Here is a 15,222-nt window from a genome sequence, read left to right as displayed (position 1 = left end):
TTTCTCCTGAGCAGGATACTGGGGAGGATAAAGGTGAAAAGGATGAGGTGTTGTGAGTGGAGGTGATTGTCAGACAGCTGTGGTTGTGCAATGAAATAGTTGTGAGTTCAGCTGGCAGTGATGAGACAGCTGCAATCTGGAGTTTCTTAGGCAAAAATCCTGACTTGCAGAAGAGGGCAGCAAGGTAACGGGCATCAACAGTGAGTGTGACTTACCACCACAATTGCCCAGTTATCTGAGGGTTAGGACCAAAATCTCCAAGAGAAAAACTGAGATCAGATCTATTTTCTTCTCCAGTAGCCAGACAGACAGCAGTTAGGACAAAATGTGGGATTGGCTTTTATGTTTTAGGGCCCTAAATACAATTCCTTCATCACAATCTCAACTCTGTTCTCAGCTATGAGCTCCACGTGTACATGGCGTGTCCTCTGAACCTACAGCCAGCAGTGAAGGCTTGCAGTCCTGGCCCAACTGAGGTGAAGTACACAGGGAAAGGACAGAGTGCCAATGTGTCCAACCTGGAGCCTTACACAACCTACAACCTGCGAGTTGTGTCCTACAACTCCGTTGGCAGTAGCGCCTCCGAATGGATCGGATTCACAACGGAAAAGGAGCGTGAGTATGAGAAATGCACCACTGACCACTCATGCCTGTTGCTGAGAGCCAAATTACTTCCTCACCTCATCCTCTGAAACCTCTTCTTCCCCATCCCTGGTCACTGCGTCTCTGCTGAACATTCATTGAAATTCTGCTCTGGGGCTTAACTGCTCATTCCTTCAAAAATATTTCTTTGCTCATCATCTGATGTCACATCCTCTATTGTGGGAGCCTGGAAGCCTTTTATTTTACTGAAAATGGGCAGCAAAGCTGCAGAACATAAAATGTTTTAAGTATTACCAGAAGGCTGATGTGTAGTAATAAAAATAATGCTATAAATAATCCCTTGGAAAAGTGGAGATCTTGAAAGAGACTTGGTGATTGTTTTCAGGAACAATCTTCTTGTCCTAATTCATGCCACACTTCAGCTAGGATTCATAAAAGTTTTCCTTGGATACCATCTGAATGACTGTATGCTTGTGAACACTGAAGAATTTGTTGCTGTCCAACCACTGCAGGCAGTGCTTTAAGGCCATGTGGTGGTATGCATGGAAATTAAACATGCAGGACCTGTGCCTACAGGCAGAATAGATTTTGCCATCAAAACTGAATTTGTAGTAGTCTAACATCAGCTTTTATTAAAAAGATCTATAGTGCTATAGCCAGAGTCATTCCATAACAGATGAGATGGGCATTTCATCTCAGTCTGTCAGGTCAGGGCAAAGACAATGTTCACTTTTTATCTCATGTCAGGATTTCAGAATCACCTTTCTAAAAATCCCTTTTGCATCATTTGATAGATCTGCCAAGTACTTACTCAAAATCTGTAATCTGATACATCCTTAGCTGAAAGTTTTAGGTGGAACAGGCCCAGATTTTTTTAATGTTACCACTGAAAAAAAACCCCACACCAAAAACAAAGGAAAAAAAAACACAAAAAGACAACCAGCCAACCAAAAAACAAACAAACAAAAGAAAGATCCCTTATGTCCAAAGCTGTATTTTATTAAATTGCAAGTTAAAAGGCTGGAAAATTATTATGAACTTTTAAATGGAGAAAATTCATAAGGAACTGGTGAGACACATAGAACAAAAGGATTTGAAAGCAATTTTTAATCCCCCACCCGCTAGGTCCAAAGTCCTCTTCTTTCAGTCTTGCTTTTCTTGCCTTGCTGACCTCTTCACACCAGGTTTGCAGAGTCCCTCTGACTGCCTCCTTCCTTGAGTCTCTCTGACTGCTTCCTCTTGCCTCGAAGGCTTGCTTTAGCGACAGTGGGCAATTAGCAGCAAAGTGCAGCTGGACAAGCAGCTTTCTTGTGAGCAAAACAGCAAATACCAAATACGGGGCAGATGGCTTAATGGCAGCACCACAAGAAAGGACCACCTCCAACTTAAATGAAGTTTTTTGTCAGCAAGCTGTTGAGCTCAACTGATGAACTCTTCCTCCCTGTAGTGAGTTCTGGGTTTCTTTTCTGTTTGCCTGCCATATGTTCTCATTTTTCTGAAACCCCATGTTTTCATGTATGCGGACTTGTTTAAAATGATCTCAGCAATTTCTTGGGGCTTACAAAAGAGCCCTCTTCACAGCAGCTCCTACAGCCCAGCCTGCTGCAGTCAGGCTTTCACAACCTCCTCTGTCTCCCTGTCCTCTGCCTTAAGCTGGAACTTAATTTATAGAGTTTTAGTGTCAGTACCACATACACAAAGGCAAAGGGAGGGAGTCCAATATTTGATTTCAGGATATATCTCTGCTTTCTCAGTGCAGAGGCTGGCATGCTACAGCAGCTTTTTCTTTTCTCCTTGTATCTTCCCTAATCATACACATGGATATGAGAGAGAGGGGGAGTGCATGTGACAGAGAGCTTGTAATCTGGAGAATCTCTTTCTCTTCACCGTATAACTCAGTCACCAAATCACTTCTAGCCTATTGGCTAGAAATTCACAGAATTGAGCTCTTTTTCCTTGTTCTGCAGCACCTCGGTACATGGCTCCATTCTCCGTGGTCAGCAATTTATCTGTCATCCACATTGACTGGAGCCGCACCTTCGTGCTGAACGGGCGCCTGAAGGAGTACGCGCTGACGGAGAGTGGGCAGCGCATCTACAGCGGCTTCGACACCGAGCTCTACTTGCCAAGGACATCTGACAAAAGTCAGTTTCCCACAGCTTCCTCTCCAGGAGAGTTTGCTGAGTCTGAAATTAATAGTATTGTATGCTGAACTTTAAAAAAAAATTCTCCATTGCAATCCCAAGATAAGACCAAAGGAGCGTACAGCCACACCAAAAAGTATCTAAAAAAATCTTTAAAAAAAATTCCATAGAGCTGAGCTTTCTCTTTGTCTTGGTTTGGAAAAGACAGGAGTCTACTAAGGAAGGCAGGAACCTCTTCTGAAATGGAGAATGTAAACCCTCCCCACCCCTCCAAATTGCTATAAATTTTAAATTAGGGGCTCTCAGGCAAAAATATTGGAGCAAGAATAACAGTTCTTTAATAGGGAAGAAAAAATAAAAGGATAAAATAAACAATGCAGTGCACTAGAACAACACTGGCAGAGTCAGAACTCAAACCTGACACCCTGTGGGTCAGGGTGTTGGTAGCAGTCCAATTGGATATGTGGCTGCAGCCCTCCTGGAATGTCAGGTATGGCTCTGTTGGAGCAGGGATCCTGTAGAAAAGGGTGTATTCTTCCTCTGAAGGTGCAGTGGAAGAAGAGGCAGCTGCTATTCCTCTGGGGAATCCAGTGGAGAAGCCGTGCTGGTGTTCCAGAACCTCCAGATTATATCTGGGTAGGAATGCTTGGCCCCTCCCTCTGGGTGGAGCATCTCCCAATGGGATGTTACAGTTCTTATCAGTCATGCAGTGACATTCAATAGCCTGTTATCAGCAGATGTCCCCTCCCGAGGGAGGAGTGATTGTGGTCACTCAGAGAGAGAGATAAGGCAAACTGCCCACTTGACAAAAGACAACTGCCATCCAGATGGTAACAGAATACATCTTGCCTTGCAATCTGGAACACTCTTAAACATTACACCTGACTGAGTGAGACTTTTGATTCACAATGACAGTTGTTTTCCCAAATCCTGAAGATGCGTTGCAATTCCATCCTTCAGGGCTACAGTCAGGGAAATGTATAGAAGTCTTCAGTTTCAGGAAAGACTGGAGCTTGAATTTTTATTTGAATCAAATCAAGTCAGTAGCTCTTGGAACCAGCCATGTTTTGAAGTACAGTTTCATTTTAGAAATTTTCAGTCTTTAAAATAAAAGGAAATTATCAACAGAGGGAAAATAGGGGAAGAAAAAGCAGTAAGAAAAATGTTCTCTTTTTTTCTGTTTTGATGACGTTGGAATGTCATATGTCAAAGAATTTTGTAATTTATTTTTTGTCTTACTGATTACTGCAATGGTACTAATGCTTTATTTGTTTTAAATCAAATGTTCTTAATATGTTTGTTTTAGCCATGAATGAAGTATGAGGGATTTAGGGCAAAGTGGTGAAAAAACTGAAAGTTGCCAGAAATATTGGAAAAGGAAGAATTTAGTAGTGAAAGAGGAACATAATTTGTAGCAACATCGTAGTGATGATTGCTTATGATCTGCCATGATTCATAGTTTAGAATTTCAATACCAATGTGTAAAGAATTGTGAAGCTATGATATGGGATTCAGGTGGATTATGATGGGTTATGTGCTATTCCTGCCTTGTTTTTTTAGACCTGGCTGTTTGCTGGTAAATAATGGTGAAAAGCAGCACCTAAATAATTTTTATTTCTGCTGCTGACAGAATTTTCTAATTTTTTTTTGCTCAGCCTTTTTGTTTCAAGTGACCTGCATCACTGATGAAGGGAGTGCCATGACACCAGTCATCAAGTACAACGCTGGAGAGGGAGTTGGTAAATACATGAAGAAATTACCTAGCACCTGTTCATTTGATGGGTTTGTGCTTGAAATTTGGTATTAGTGCAAGCCAGGCAGGATGGCATCTCACTGCAGGAGCTTCCTTAGTGCCTTGTTTATGAGGTATGCAGGTAATGTGCTTTTTTTGGCCATATATGGATTTCTGTTCTTTACATCACAGCATTATTGAGTCCTTTAGGTTGCAAAGGACCTTTAAGATCACTGAGTCCAACTATCATAGAATCATAAAATGGTTGGGTTGGAGCTTCCAGCCCCCTGCCATGCAGGACAACTTCCACTAGACCAGGTTTCTTAAAGCCCCATTCTGCCTGGCCTTGAACACTTCCAGGGGTAGGACAATTCTCATTATTATCTTCAGATTTTCTCCTCAGATATGTAATATTCTTTCTTTTATTTTTACCTAAGTATATTGCTCCAAAATGCTATGCATTTTTCTGCTAAGTTCCTCGTTTGAGCTATTTCTAACTGAATCAATTACCTGGTTTAATTAAGTTCTTTTTTATGTGGCATCTTTTTCAGCCTTTTAAAATAAATCTGCCTTATATTTGCAATTAGTCTTTACTCTGCATTTCCCTTATATCCCTTTTCATGCTTTCACTCCATTATCCTGAAGAATTTCAGGCAAGGCTGCCTTAAAGGCATTATAAAATGTTCCCAGTTGCTCTGCATCCGTCACCTTCCACACTCTGTCCCTTTGTTCTTTTGATTGCTGCTTTTACTAAGAGTCTATTGAAAACTTGAATGGCACTGTGGGCAACTTGCAGAGGAGGCTTGCAAGCAAAGTATTGAAAATTCCTTGGCCAAGAGTTTGGTTGTACATGTAGGATTCCAAATAACCAGGAAATACTGTCACTGAGATTTCTTACGCTTTTGTTGCGTATAAGCAAAGCCATCCAAGTGACTGGTTTGTTTTCTAGCAGGTGGGGGAAAGGACTAGTAAATTTTTTCATGTTGCTTGCATTTGTATTAATGTATTAAAGCCTTCCTCCCTCTCTTTTGTTAACTGCACAGGCCTGTAACTGTACAGTTGTTCTGGAAAGAATGTCCTCTATCTGTACTGCTCTGAAATTACTGTAGTAATTTCCACTCTTCAAGGTTACTTGGAGAACCCTTTTTTCCTCACATTCCACCACCACCACCTCCTTTCGGAAGAGCTGCTGATGCAGTGGTGATTTCCAGCCTAAGCAGCAATGCCAGAGCTTTAAGCAGGGTCTCTTGAGGGCAGTAAGTTTTTTATTGCAGCCCGCTAGCATATTGAACCATTATGCCACCTTGAACATAAGTGCAAATAAGCACATGACGACAAAATTACTTAAATTTCTGCCTAATTTATTAGCGAGGAAAGGGATGGCATATTGTTAAATGCTTCTTGAAATAACTGTCCCTTTCTCCCCTAATCCCTCTTTTTACAGGTCTGATCTTGACAACACCTGGAGAGAAGGACAAAGCAGAGTCCAAACGTGCAAAATTCTACAACGAGTTGTGGTTTGCAGTGCTGATGGTACTTCTAGGTTTGATCCTCTTGGCTATTCTTCTCTCCTTGATTCTTCAGAGGAAGGTCCACAAGCAGCCCTATGCACGAGACAGGCCTCCTTTAGTTCCACTCCAGAAAAGAACATCACCAATGAGTGTGTATTCATCAGGTGAAACCCATCCGGTATGTTTGGAAAAATGCAACCAGTGTATATCCATGATACCTGCCCTGTCAAACACACACACACACACAGACTTTTTCTTCCTCCTTCCAACAGTTTGTTGCACATTTGGTTACCAAATGGAGGCTGTTTAGTGTAGGGAAGGGGCTGTCTGGTCCCATATGTTCCATGTGGGCACACCGAGCAGGGTTACAAGAGCTTAGTCCAAACAGAGCCCTTGGACACCTGGTCTGCAGGCCCTGAAATGCTTCTGATGCCCAAGACAAACTTTGGATCTGGAGTCACAGGAAATGCAAAGCCATTGCTGTCACCTCACGTTAGCTGACATCTGCAGTAGAGCTGAGAAGTCTTTGGCATGCTGTGAGAAAGTAGATGATAAAATGTGCTTTTCAGGGGAACCTTTCATGTGTTCCCAGCTGCCTGCTGTGGATGGCTAACCAGGATCAATCTGACAGTCTTTGTCAGGTATCCAGGAGATATGCCTGCAAAGAACAAGACTTAGGGAGAGGCTTTATTTCTTGCCAGTATCCATCTACCACCCAGCTGGACTGCTCTAGGACAAGCTGCGTGCCAGGAAGGTTTGGAGTAGAGTGAGAGTAATCAGGGAAAAAGCTTGAGAACTTCACAAAATGCATGTGTGTTTTTGCAATGGACCCACAGTGGGGCCATCAGAGTGGTGGGAGGAGGGCTGCTGGGAAGTGATAAAGAGGAAGGCTCTTTTGATCCTGAGAAGTTATAACTCTGAAAAAGAACATATAAAAAACATGTTCTATCATGTAGCAGAGTAGTAGTGCTGTCCTACCCCTTGAAAAAGCAAAACAAAAGGAATATGGCAGTTGTTATGGGATTGAGAATGGGAGCAGCCATGCCTTCCATTTTCATGCTTCTTCCAGGCACAGGCCATGAAATGATTCTTCTTGTCACTTCTCAGCTTCTTTTTCCTGTGAGCACCATCAAGCAGCATAGTGACTCCTGCATCCTTCACGCATTCTGTTCCTTCTTGTCTTGGTGCCAAGACACTGCATCTGTGCCTCAACCAAGAAGCTCTTGGAAACAATGGGATTTCCAGTGTGCCCCTTCTCCTGGCAAAGGCTAAGAGCATAAGAAACTTTTTTTTTTGGTCTCATGGTTTTGATTCCTTTTCCTCTGCAGTCTGTCATCTTGTGTTATTCTTCTTGACTTTAAAATGTCTTTGCTGTTGGCATGCCTGCACAATTCCTTTCCATGTTCCTGCTCTTTCTTTTATTTTCTTTTTTTTTTCTTTATTTTTCTTTATCCAGCAGCTCATGGGCTTAATAGAAAGAAAGATTTTTAGTGCAGCAGTTGAAGGACTGATCTGAGAAGTTAGGATAGAGCTACTATGGAGTGGCAAAATTGCTTATTTTACAATTGTTATTGAGGTCATGGCAAGCAATGCTGGCTACACACACAGTACTTGACCACTTAAAAATTAAATGGTGCCTGGTCTTTGCCAGTTCCCCTGCTCCCCCACATCCTGCTGCACTGCTCTCCCTCACAGAGCTGCAGCTAATTCACACCCTCTGTCAGGTACCCCTACACTGCAGCTTGCCCTGCCCTAATGCTTTCCCTCCCTCTCTTTGCTCTCAGTTTGAAACTATTGCTGACACGTCCGATTCATCAAGCAGCGTCACTCTCAAAAGATACACGACGCACTTTGAGGTAGAGTCCTCAGCTTGCAGAGTGGCCAGACGTGTGGTGTGTCAGATGACCCAAGCATGCACAAAGGCATCTGACACTGCATGTTTCTCCTGGTGGGTGATGATTTTTCCCCTGGTGATGAAAAGATCTGCAAACATCCTCTTGCTGTGCAAGTCTAGACTATCACAAAAATCTTTGGACTTCTGCTTGTTGGTACTTTAAAAAAAATTAGGAAGAAGAAAAGAGAAAAAATGGAGAAAATTCTGGTTTAGCGTTGGTGGGTTTTTTGTTTTGTTGATTTTTTGTTTGTTTGTTTTTAATGATATGATTGTTCTACAGTAGTGAAAGGTCTGGGCTTTTTTTCTTCTTTATAACTGCATGATTTTGAGGCATGGTTTTCTCTGTTCTCTTCCACTCCTGCTTTCATTTTGTTCAGCTAAATTATTTAAAACCATGCCCTTTATTATTTTTTTATTTATTACTTTGTGTCTACCTCACAGGGACTGGCAGATACGAAAATCCCAGGGGCAGGTTCTCCCACGAGCAACCGCAGTTTCCGTCTGGGAGCCGGGGGCAGGAGGCCGAGCCAGGGCCAGTTGAGCCGCACGTACTCCCCCGCCTCTCTGCACCGCAGTGTCAGCCAGCTGCTCAACCTCTACGACAAGAAGACTTTTGATGAATCACCTTGGGATGCCATCCTTCACAACCACCGCACTACTGGCCGTGGCTTGGTAAGGGCTCCTGCCCCCCTGGGATGCTGCTGTGTGTCACCTGCCAGAGATTTGTCTGTTCTGTTGGAATCATGAGACAGTCTAAATGTCATGACTGCCTGGAGATGCCGCCAAAAGGCCTAGAAGGACGTGGCCATAGCTTAGATCCTCAAAATTCTAGAGTTGCAGGTGATCACACACTGCTCTTACAGGATACAAGTGCTCCATGTGAATCTATGGTTTCCGTTGAACTATTAACTCTGTGGTTATCAAGGAAATGTACCTTGAAGAATTCCCTTCAATTTGGTGGGTTTTTTTCTCTCCATGCAATTTAGCAAATGTACATGTCTGAATGGGATGTCTTGGCATCCTTTGCACATTTAGAGCCAGAGGCAGGAGGTTGTGTTCTAGTGACTCCTGTTCTGTTAACTGGGACTCAGGTGCTGATGAGATCTGCTCTCTGTCCTCTGCTCAGTTGCAATGCAGAGATTATGTGAATGCTCAGATCTCCTGGCATGTGTGACAAATTAATTCAAACTCTGCCCACATGGGACTAGAATAAGGTTAGGGGGGCAGGCAAAGTATTTCTCTTTTAATACAGGGCAGAACTAGACAGTGTCATCAACAGGGATCTGAACACACAGATACAGGACATGATTTCCAAGCCAAGGACAGTGATGACCTCCCTTCCTCCTTGTCACCAGGAAACAGGCTTTTTAACTTCCAACTTTCCCTGACCAAATGCATGAGAAGGGCTGCAGTGATCAGTGAGACATGAATTTCCTTCCTAAAAAATATGAAAATTGAGGTTCCTAAAAAGAACCCAGAATGGGAGTGAAGGACCTATGAGGTAGTAACAGAATTAGATGGTTAGTGAGTGCAAGTTAGTGAGTGAGTCTTGTCCAAAATGCAGATGAACTGGAGGATAGTCTGGCACATAAATCCAAGCAGTTTCCTCAGACTTTCACCTTCAGTTCACCAAACACCTGGAAGGGCTGGAACATATGGGCTTACCACAGAACAGGGGTGTTGGTTCAATCACTGTCAAACCCACTTAGACCCCAAGAGCAGGACCAAGGAGGCCAACAAGGTGGTGATAACTGTAGGCAAAATCCCCCTAGGTACAGCTTAACCTCCAGCCTCCACTCTGCAGCTCATGGACTTCCCAATCCAGGGGTACGTGAGTCAGCCTTCCTTTTTTCTCAGAGCTATCAAATCCTTGTGATTTAATTCCCTGGGGACTAACAGCTCACCAGGGTGCCCCTTTGTGTGCTCTCATTAGCCAAAAGAACAGCTCCTGCTGCTCAGAGGGAGCTCTTGCTCCAGCCACTTACCTTGGGCTGACACCAGGACTTGGTTGAGGTTGCAAAACCCCCCATGTGCACATTAGAATGAGTTTAAAAATACAACAGTGAGTCAGGAGTGGCAGAAGCAAGAAAACAAAAATTTTCATTTCCTTTTGGTGGCAGACAATCCTCACAGCATGAGCTCAGCTGCTTTAGCAAGTCAGCAGCTTTTCTGTCCATCAACCTCACATTAGACATGTGGACAAAACTAATACAAAAAATGTATTTGTTTTGGTTTAGGATAAATTTGAGAAAAAAAATTTAAAGAGGATTTTTTAGAAAGTAGATTTAAGTTTTTGGGTTTTTTAATTAGTTTAGGAAAAGATATTTTGGAGAAAAGTGGAAGAATTGTTTGTTTACTAGGTATTTATTAGTATAAAAATGAATAAAAATAATAATAATTTTTTTTGTAGCTTTAAAAGAGATGATAAATTTTGAAAGTTTTTTATTGTTTGTAGTTTGGTTTATTTAGTTTTTTATTATTTTTTGTTTTGGAAATGTGGTTTAGGTTTAGTTGGGTGAGTTAGTGGTTTTTTGGGTGTTTAGTTTAGAGTAGGTTTAAATAGTTTTAAGAAAAGGAAAAAAATTATAATTTAGGAAATTTTTTTATTGAATTAGTTAAAATGTAGTTAAAAGTAAAGGAGAGTTTTGTTTTGTTGTTTGTGCTGTAGATAATATAATTTAGGAGTTGGAATGTGGAAGAGTGAGTGCAGTTTTTGAAAATAAATTGTGTGGGGTATTTTTTGTTTTGTTTTTAGAATTAGTTTAAAAGGTGTAACATTTATTTTTGGGTTAAATAGATGAATGGGATATAATTTAGTATTATAAACTTATTTTAAAATATTTTTTATTTTTATACTGTTAATTATTAAAATTAATATATTTAAAATTTTATAAATATCTATTATATACTATACAGAATATATAGCTATAGATAGATAATGGTAGTAATATTTAGTAAATAGTAATATTTATGTATAATTTTCATTTAATAATTAGATTTTTTTGGGGTATATATGGTATAGGGTTTTTTTTTGTATTAGGTATAATGTGTAATTTGGTTTTTGAGTAATCATAATTTTACTAATGGGTCTGTTTGTATTTGAGGTAGAATTGATTTAAACTTTTTAAAATAAATTTTTGATATGTGTTATTGGGATTTTGATTTTGTTTATTGTATATAGGGGTTTAGATTGGGTAGGTTTGTTTTGTTGGTGAAATTTTGGGTGTTAATTAGATGTTTTTTGTTAATATTTTTAAATTTTAAAATATTTTTATTTAATGCTTTTAAGGTGGTTTTTAATAGTTTAATATATTTTTTAAATTTTGTTTGTAGTTGGTATATGGTAGGGGATATGGTATATTTAATGTTATGGTTTTTAGTTTAGGTGTTGATAAGACTGTTTTTGAAATCAGTTTTGTTCTTTAATTTAATTTTTTAGGGGTATTATATTTTTAATTTACTTTTTTTAAAGGTTTAGGATGGTGTTATGGGTGCAATGTGAGGTATATGGTAGGTCTTTAGTCATTTTGTGGTGGTTTTTATTATTGTTAGTATATAGTGTTTATTGTGGGGTGTTTGGCTTAGTGTGATGGAGTTAATTTGTTAGGATTTTTATATTTATATTTGGATTGTTGTTTATATTGTAGAGGTTTTATTTCTTTGGTTTGTTTGATGGTAGTATATGTTTTATAGATAATTTGAGAAATATTGTTTATGATTAAATTTAGTTTTTGGTTTTGTATTTATTTACAGGTGGTACTTTTTTAGGATTTGAAGTGTTATGGGTTTATTGAGCTAAGAATAATTATTTGTGTTTTTAATTTAAGTTTTTTATTATTTTGTAATTTATTTCTTGTTTTGGTGTTTTTTATTAGTTTGATTTTTGGGGATATGGGTATTTATATGGTGGATTTTTATAGATAGTTTTTTATTTTGGTAGTGATTTTTTTTATTTTTTAGTAGTTTGAATTGGGGTTTTTTAATGTTAATTAGGGTTTCTTTAGTTATTTTTACAGAGTATTGGTTATTACTTATGAATTAGTGAAGAGGTAATGTTTTGGGATTTTTTGATAATGTTTAGGCTTAGTTGAAAGGTTTTCAGTTTAGTAAGTTGGTTTGATTTATTTTTTTTAGTAGCTGTTGTAAGTTCTTGTGTGGAGTTTTATATGGTTGTTTTTAATTTTTGTTTTATTTTTATAATGTGATTAGAATTATTAGCTTTATTTTTATAATGTGATAAGAACTATTATATCAATAAGAATTCACTATTTTTATAATGTGATAGGAATTATTTACACATTTTTAGTAAAAAGAGTGTAAAGTAATTTTTTTGTTGGTGGTTGGTTGGATGGTGTTTTTTTAGTTTGTGTTATTTCTTTTTCATTTTTTTGTTTATGAGATGAAAGTTTTTATATTTAGGTTAAATTGAAATTATTTTTAGAAGTTTAGAGTGATTTAGTGTTTTTAATATGGGAGTGTTGTGTGATGAGTGTAATTTATTTGTTTCATGTGGTATTGGTGATATGGTGGGTAGAGGGAATTTTTGTTTTGAATATTTATTTTAGTATTGGCATTTGGGATGTTGGGATGTTGTATTTTGATGTTGATTATTTTTGAGGTGGCTTGGATCTTTTTATAGGTTGTAAATTTTTTTTTTTTTGAGTGTATTTGGTTTTACATTTTTTGTAATTTTGGTTTTGGAATTTTATTCGTTGATTCTGAGTTTTATTAGGTATTTTTTTGGTAAAGGCTTCAGGATAGATTATGGGTCTTATTTGTAAAGTAGAGCATGTTTTTTATATTTGGTTTTGATTTGATTGGGTTAAGGGTTATTGTATGAGTGGTTTTTTGTTTGATTTGGGTAAAGGCTTGTTGTTTAGGGTTTAATTGGAAAGTAGTTTTTTGTGGGTGATTAGGTAGAGAGGGTTTATAATTTGGTTGTATTCATAAATATGTATTTTTTAAAAGTTTATAGTGTTTAGGAAAGTTTGTGGGTTGTTTTTGTTGGTTGGTGGAAATGTGAGTTTGATGATGTTGGTGGGAATTTGATGTTGTTTATCTTGTTTTTTATTTTTAGGAGCTTGATTTTTTTAAGTTTTTAAATGTTATTTTTTGATGGTGAAATTGTTTTTTTTGAGAACTTGGATGATTTTTAAAATATTTTTTTGATTTATTTATTATATAATGATCTTATTGATGTATTGTGGATGGTTTAGAGTTTTAATTTTTTTTGTGTAGTTTGGATAAGTTTATGGTAGATGGTGGGATTGTGTTTTTATTTTTGGGGTAGTTAGGTGTATTGTATATTTTTTATTGTAAAAATTGTGTTAGGGATAAAATTTATTTTTGGATAAGAGAATAAGTTTAGGGATTAAAAAGGCATTAAACTGTTTTAAAAGTTTAGGGATTAAAAATATATGAAGGTTTTTGTTTTGAGAGATTATGATTTAATGTTATTGATTGCTTTAGTTTATTATAGAGGAAGTATAATTAAAATGTAATTAGTATAGGTTTTTTTATTTTTTGATTATGTGTTAGATGTTAAAAAATGCCTTGGCGATGTTATTACTGGTATAATACTTTGTTGTTTTGGATTTTTTGTTTGTGTTGGAGTTTTAGTTTGGTATGTTTGGTAGGGTAGTGCTTAGCCGTGGAGTTACTTTATTTAAGGTATGATAGTCTACAATAAATTTTTAGGTTTTTAGATTTGTGTATGTTAAATTGGGTTGTTGAAGGGTGAGTGGGTTTTATTGAGTATTTTTTTGGCTTTTAGTTTATGGATTATTTTGTGGATGGGGATTATAGCATTTTGAGCTGTTTTGTACTGTTGGCAGTGCACTGTTGAGGTGGCAACTGGTATTTGTTGCTTTTTATTTTTAGGAGTTTTATTGTAGATGGGTTTTTTGATAGTTTAGGTAAGGTGTTTAATTGCTTAATGCTCTTTGTTTTTATAGCCACTATCTCAAACACTTACTTGAGGTTTTTTGGGTTTTTGAAATACTTACTTTGGAGGAAGTCCATGCCTAAAATGCATGGGGCTTCTGGGCTAATTACAATATGGTGTTTCTTTTATTCATTTTTAGTTAGTCTTATCAGTGCATTGTTTTACATTGCCCTGAACAAACCCAAAACAAGACTCTGCTCCTGTGTTGCTCAGTTACTCTCTTGCAAAAAAACCTCCTGCGATGTTTTTGAGTCAGTTCTTTGTCTTTATTACACACAGTAGCTTAGGAATGGTGGTTTCAAGTTTGGTTTGTCCAGCCTGCAAATCAGTCTAGTCAATAGCTGCAGTGGCCCAGGACACAAACCTGCACTAACACTGCTAGTGCCCTCTTTATGCTGTGGAAATGGTTTATTTCTCTCCTGCTTTCAACTTTCTCCTAATGCAGGAGTGCAAGTGGAAAGTCAGGCACTCCCTTGGAAGCTTGAAGAACAAAATTTTACCTAAATCATATGTGAGGAGGTTGTTACACAAAACAAAAATGTAAACATGTATTTTTTCTTTTCATGGCTCCAAGTTCCCCAGTACACTGTAACAAACACTATATTATTGACCATTCATCAGATATATAGAGTAATTAAAGGGATTGATTGTGAGTTTTTTTAACTTACTGCTTATTGTGAAAATCTAATTGCCATGGATTCAAGTGCTTGAATGCTTTAGGTTCTTATCTTATCCTGGGAGGAAAAGTAGGACATAAGAAACTTATTTATCTATTTTAGAACCAGTTTTAGTGGGGAGGAGGAAAGAGAAATGAAGGAATCACCTTTAGTCTGGTATAGCTTTGGCTGATATTCTTCTCTTTTCCCGTCCTTACAGTATGTAGATGAAGAAGATCTTGTCAATGTCATCAAAGGCTTCAGCACTGTCACCAAAGAGCACACCACATTCACTGACACCCACCTCTGAAGAACAAAACCAGCTTTTCTAGAAAGTGGAAGTGGGTAACTTGCCAAAAGCAGCCTGCATGGCCTTTGCAGGCAGGGATAGGGCTGCTGTTTCCCCACCCCTTGCCCTGAAGGTAATAGATAAAACTGGTTTTTGGGAGGGGACTGGGGAGGGAGGGTAAGTTGGCCTTTTTTTCAACATCCCTTTCACTGTGTAGTAAAATCTGTGAGCTAGCACTGACACCTCAGAAAGGTAAGAGAGTAGTTTGACAATCCCCCAGTCATACAGTAGTAAAAGACTGAAGGTAGAGGCTCCCATCTTTGTCTCTCATCCAGCTTTCCCAGCTGAGGAGGGTTGTAGGGGCAGGGGAGGGAGGGAGGGGGGCAGGGCAGCGTGTTTGGTATGGAAAAGTCTTTTACATGTCCAAAAACCAGCATGTGGCTAAAAGG

General features: G+C 38.5%; 1 protein-coding gene across 1 annotated transcript in view; it reads left to right on the top strand.

The window, feature by feature from the left end:
• USH2A (usherin) overlaps positions 1–15,076 on the top strand; it is a 374,998-nt gene extending 359,922 nt beyond the window's left edge. The window contains exons 67-73 of the mRNA XM_064709111.1: positions 398–615; positions 2,571–2,747; positions 4,403–4,486; positions 5,924–6,168; positions 7,775–7,846; positions 8,326–8,556; positions 14,705–15,076. Of these exons, the coding sequence (XP_064565181.1) occupies positions 398–615; positions 2,571–2,747; positions 4,403–4,486; positions 5,924–6,168; positions 7,775–7,846; positions 8,326–8,556; positions 14,705–14,794 (1,117 nt within the window). The 3' untranslated portion in view covers positions 14,795–15,076. The remainder of the gene's footprint in view (positions 1–397; positions 616–2,570; positions 2,748–4,402; positions 4,487–5,923; positions 6,169–7,774; positions 7,847–8,325; positions 8,557–14,704) is intronic.
• Positions 15,077–15,222: the final 146 nt, after the last annotated feature.

The sequence above is a fragment of the Zonotrichia leucophrys genome, chromosome 3 (assembly GCF_028769735.1).
Source record: "Zonotrichia leucophrys gambelii isolate GWCS_2022_RI chromosome 3, RI_Zleu_2.0, whole genome shotgun sequence".
Classification (NCBI taxonomy): Eukaryota; Metazoa; Chordata; class Aves; order Passeriformes; family Passerellidae; genus Zonotrichia; species Zonotrichia leucophrys.
The sequence above is the reverse complement of the archived record's forward strand: the minus strand, read 5'-3'. Positions and strand labels throughout refer to the sequence as shown.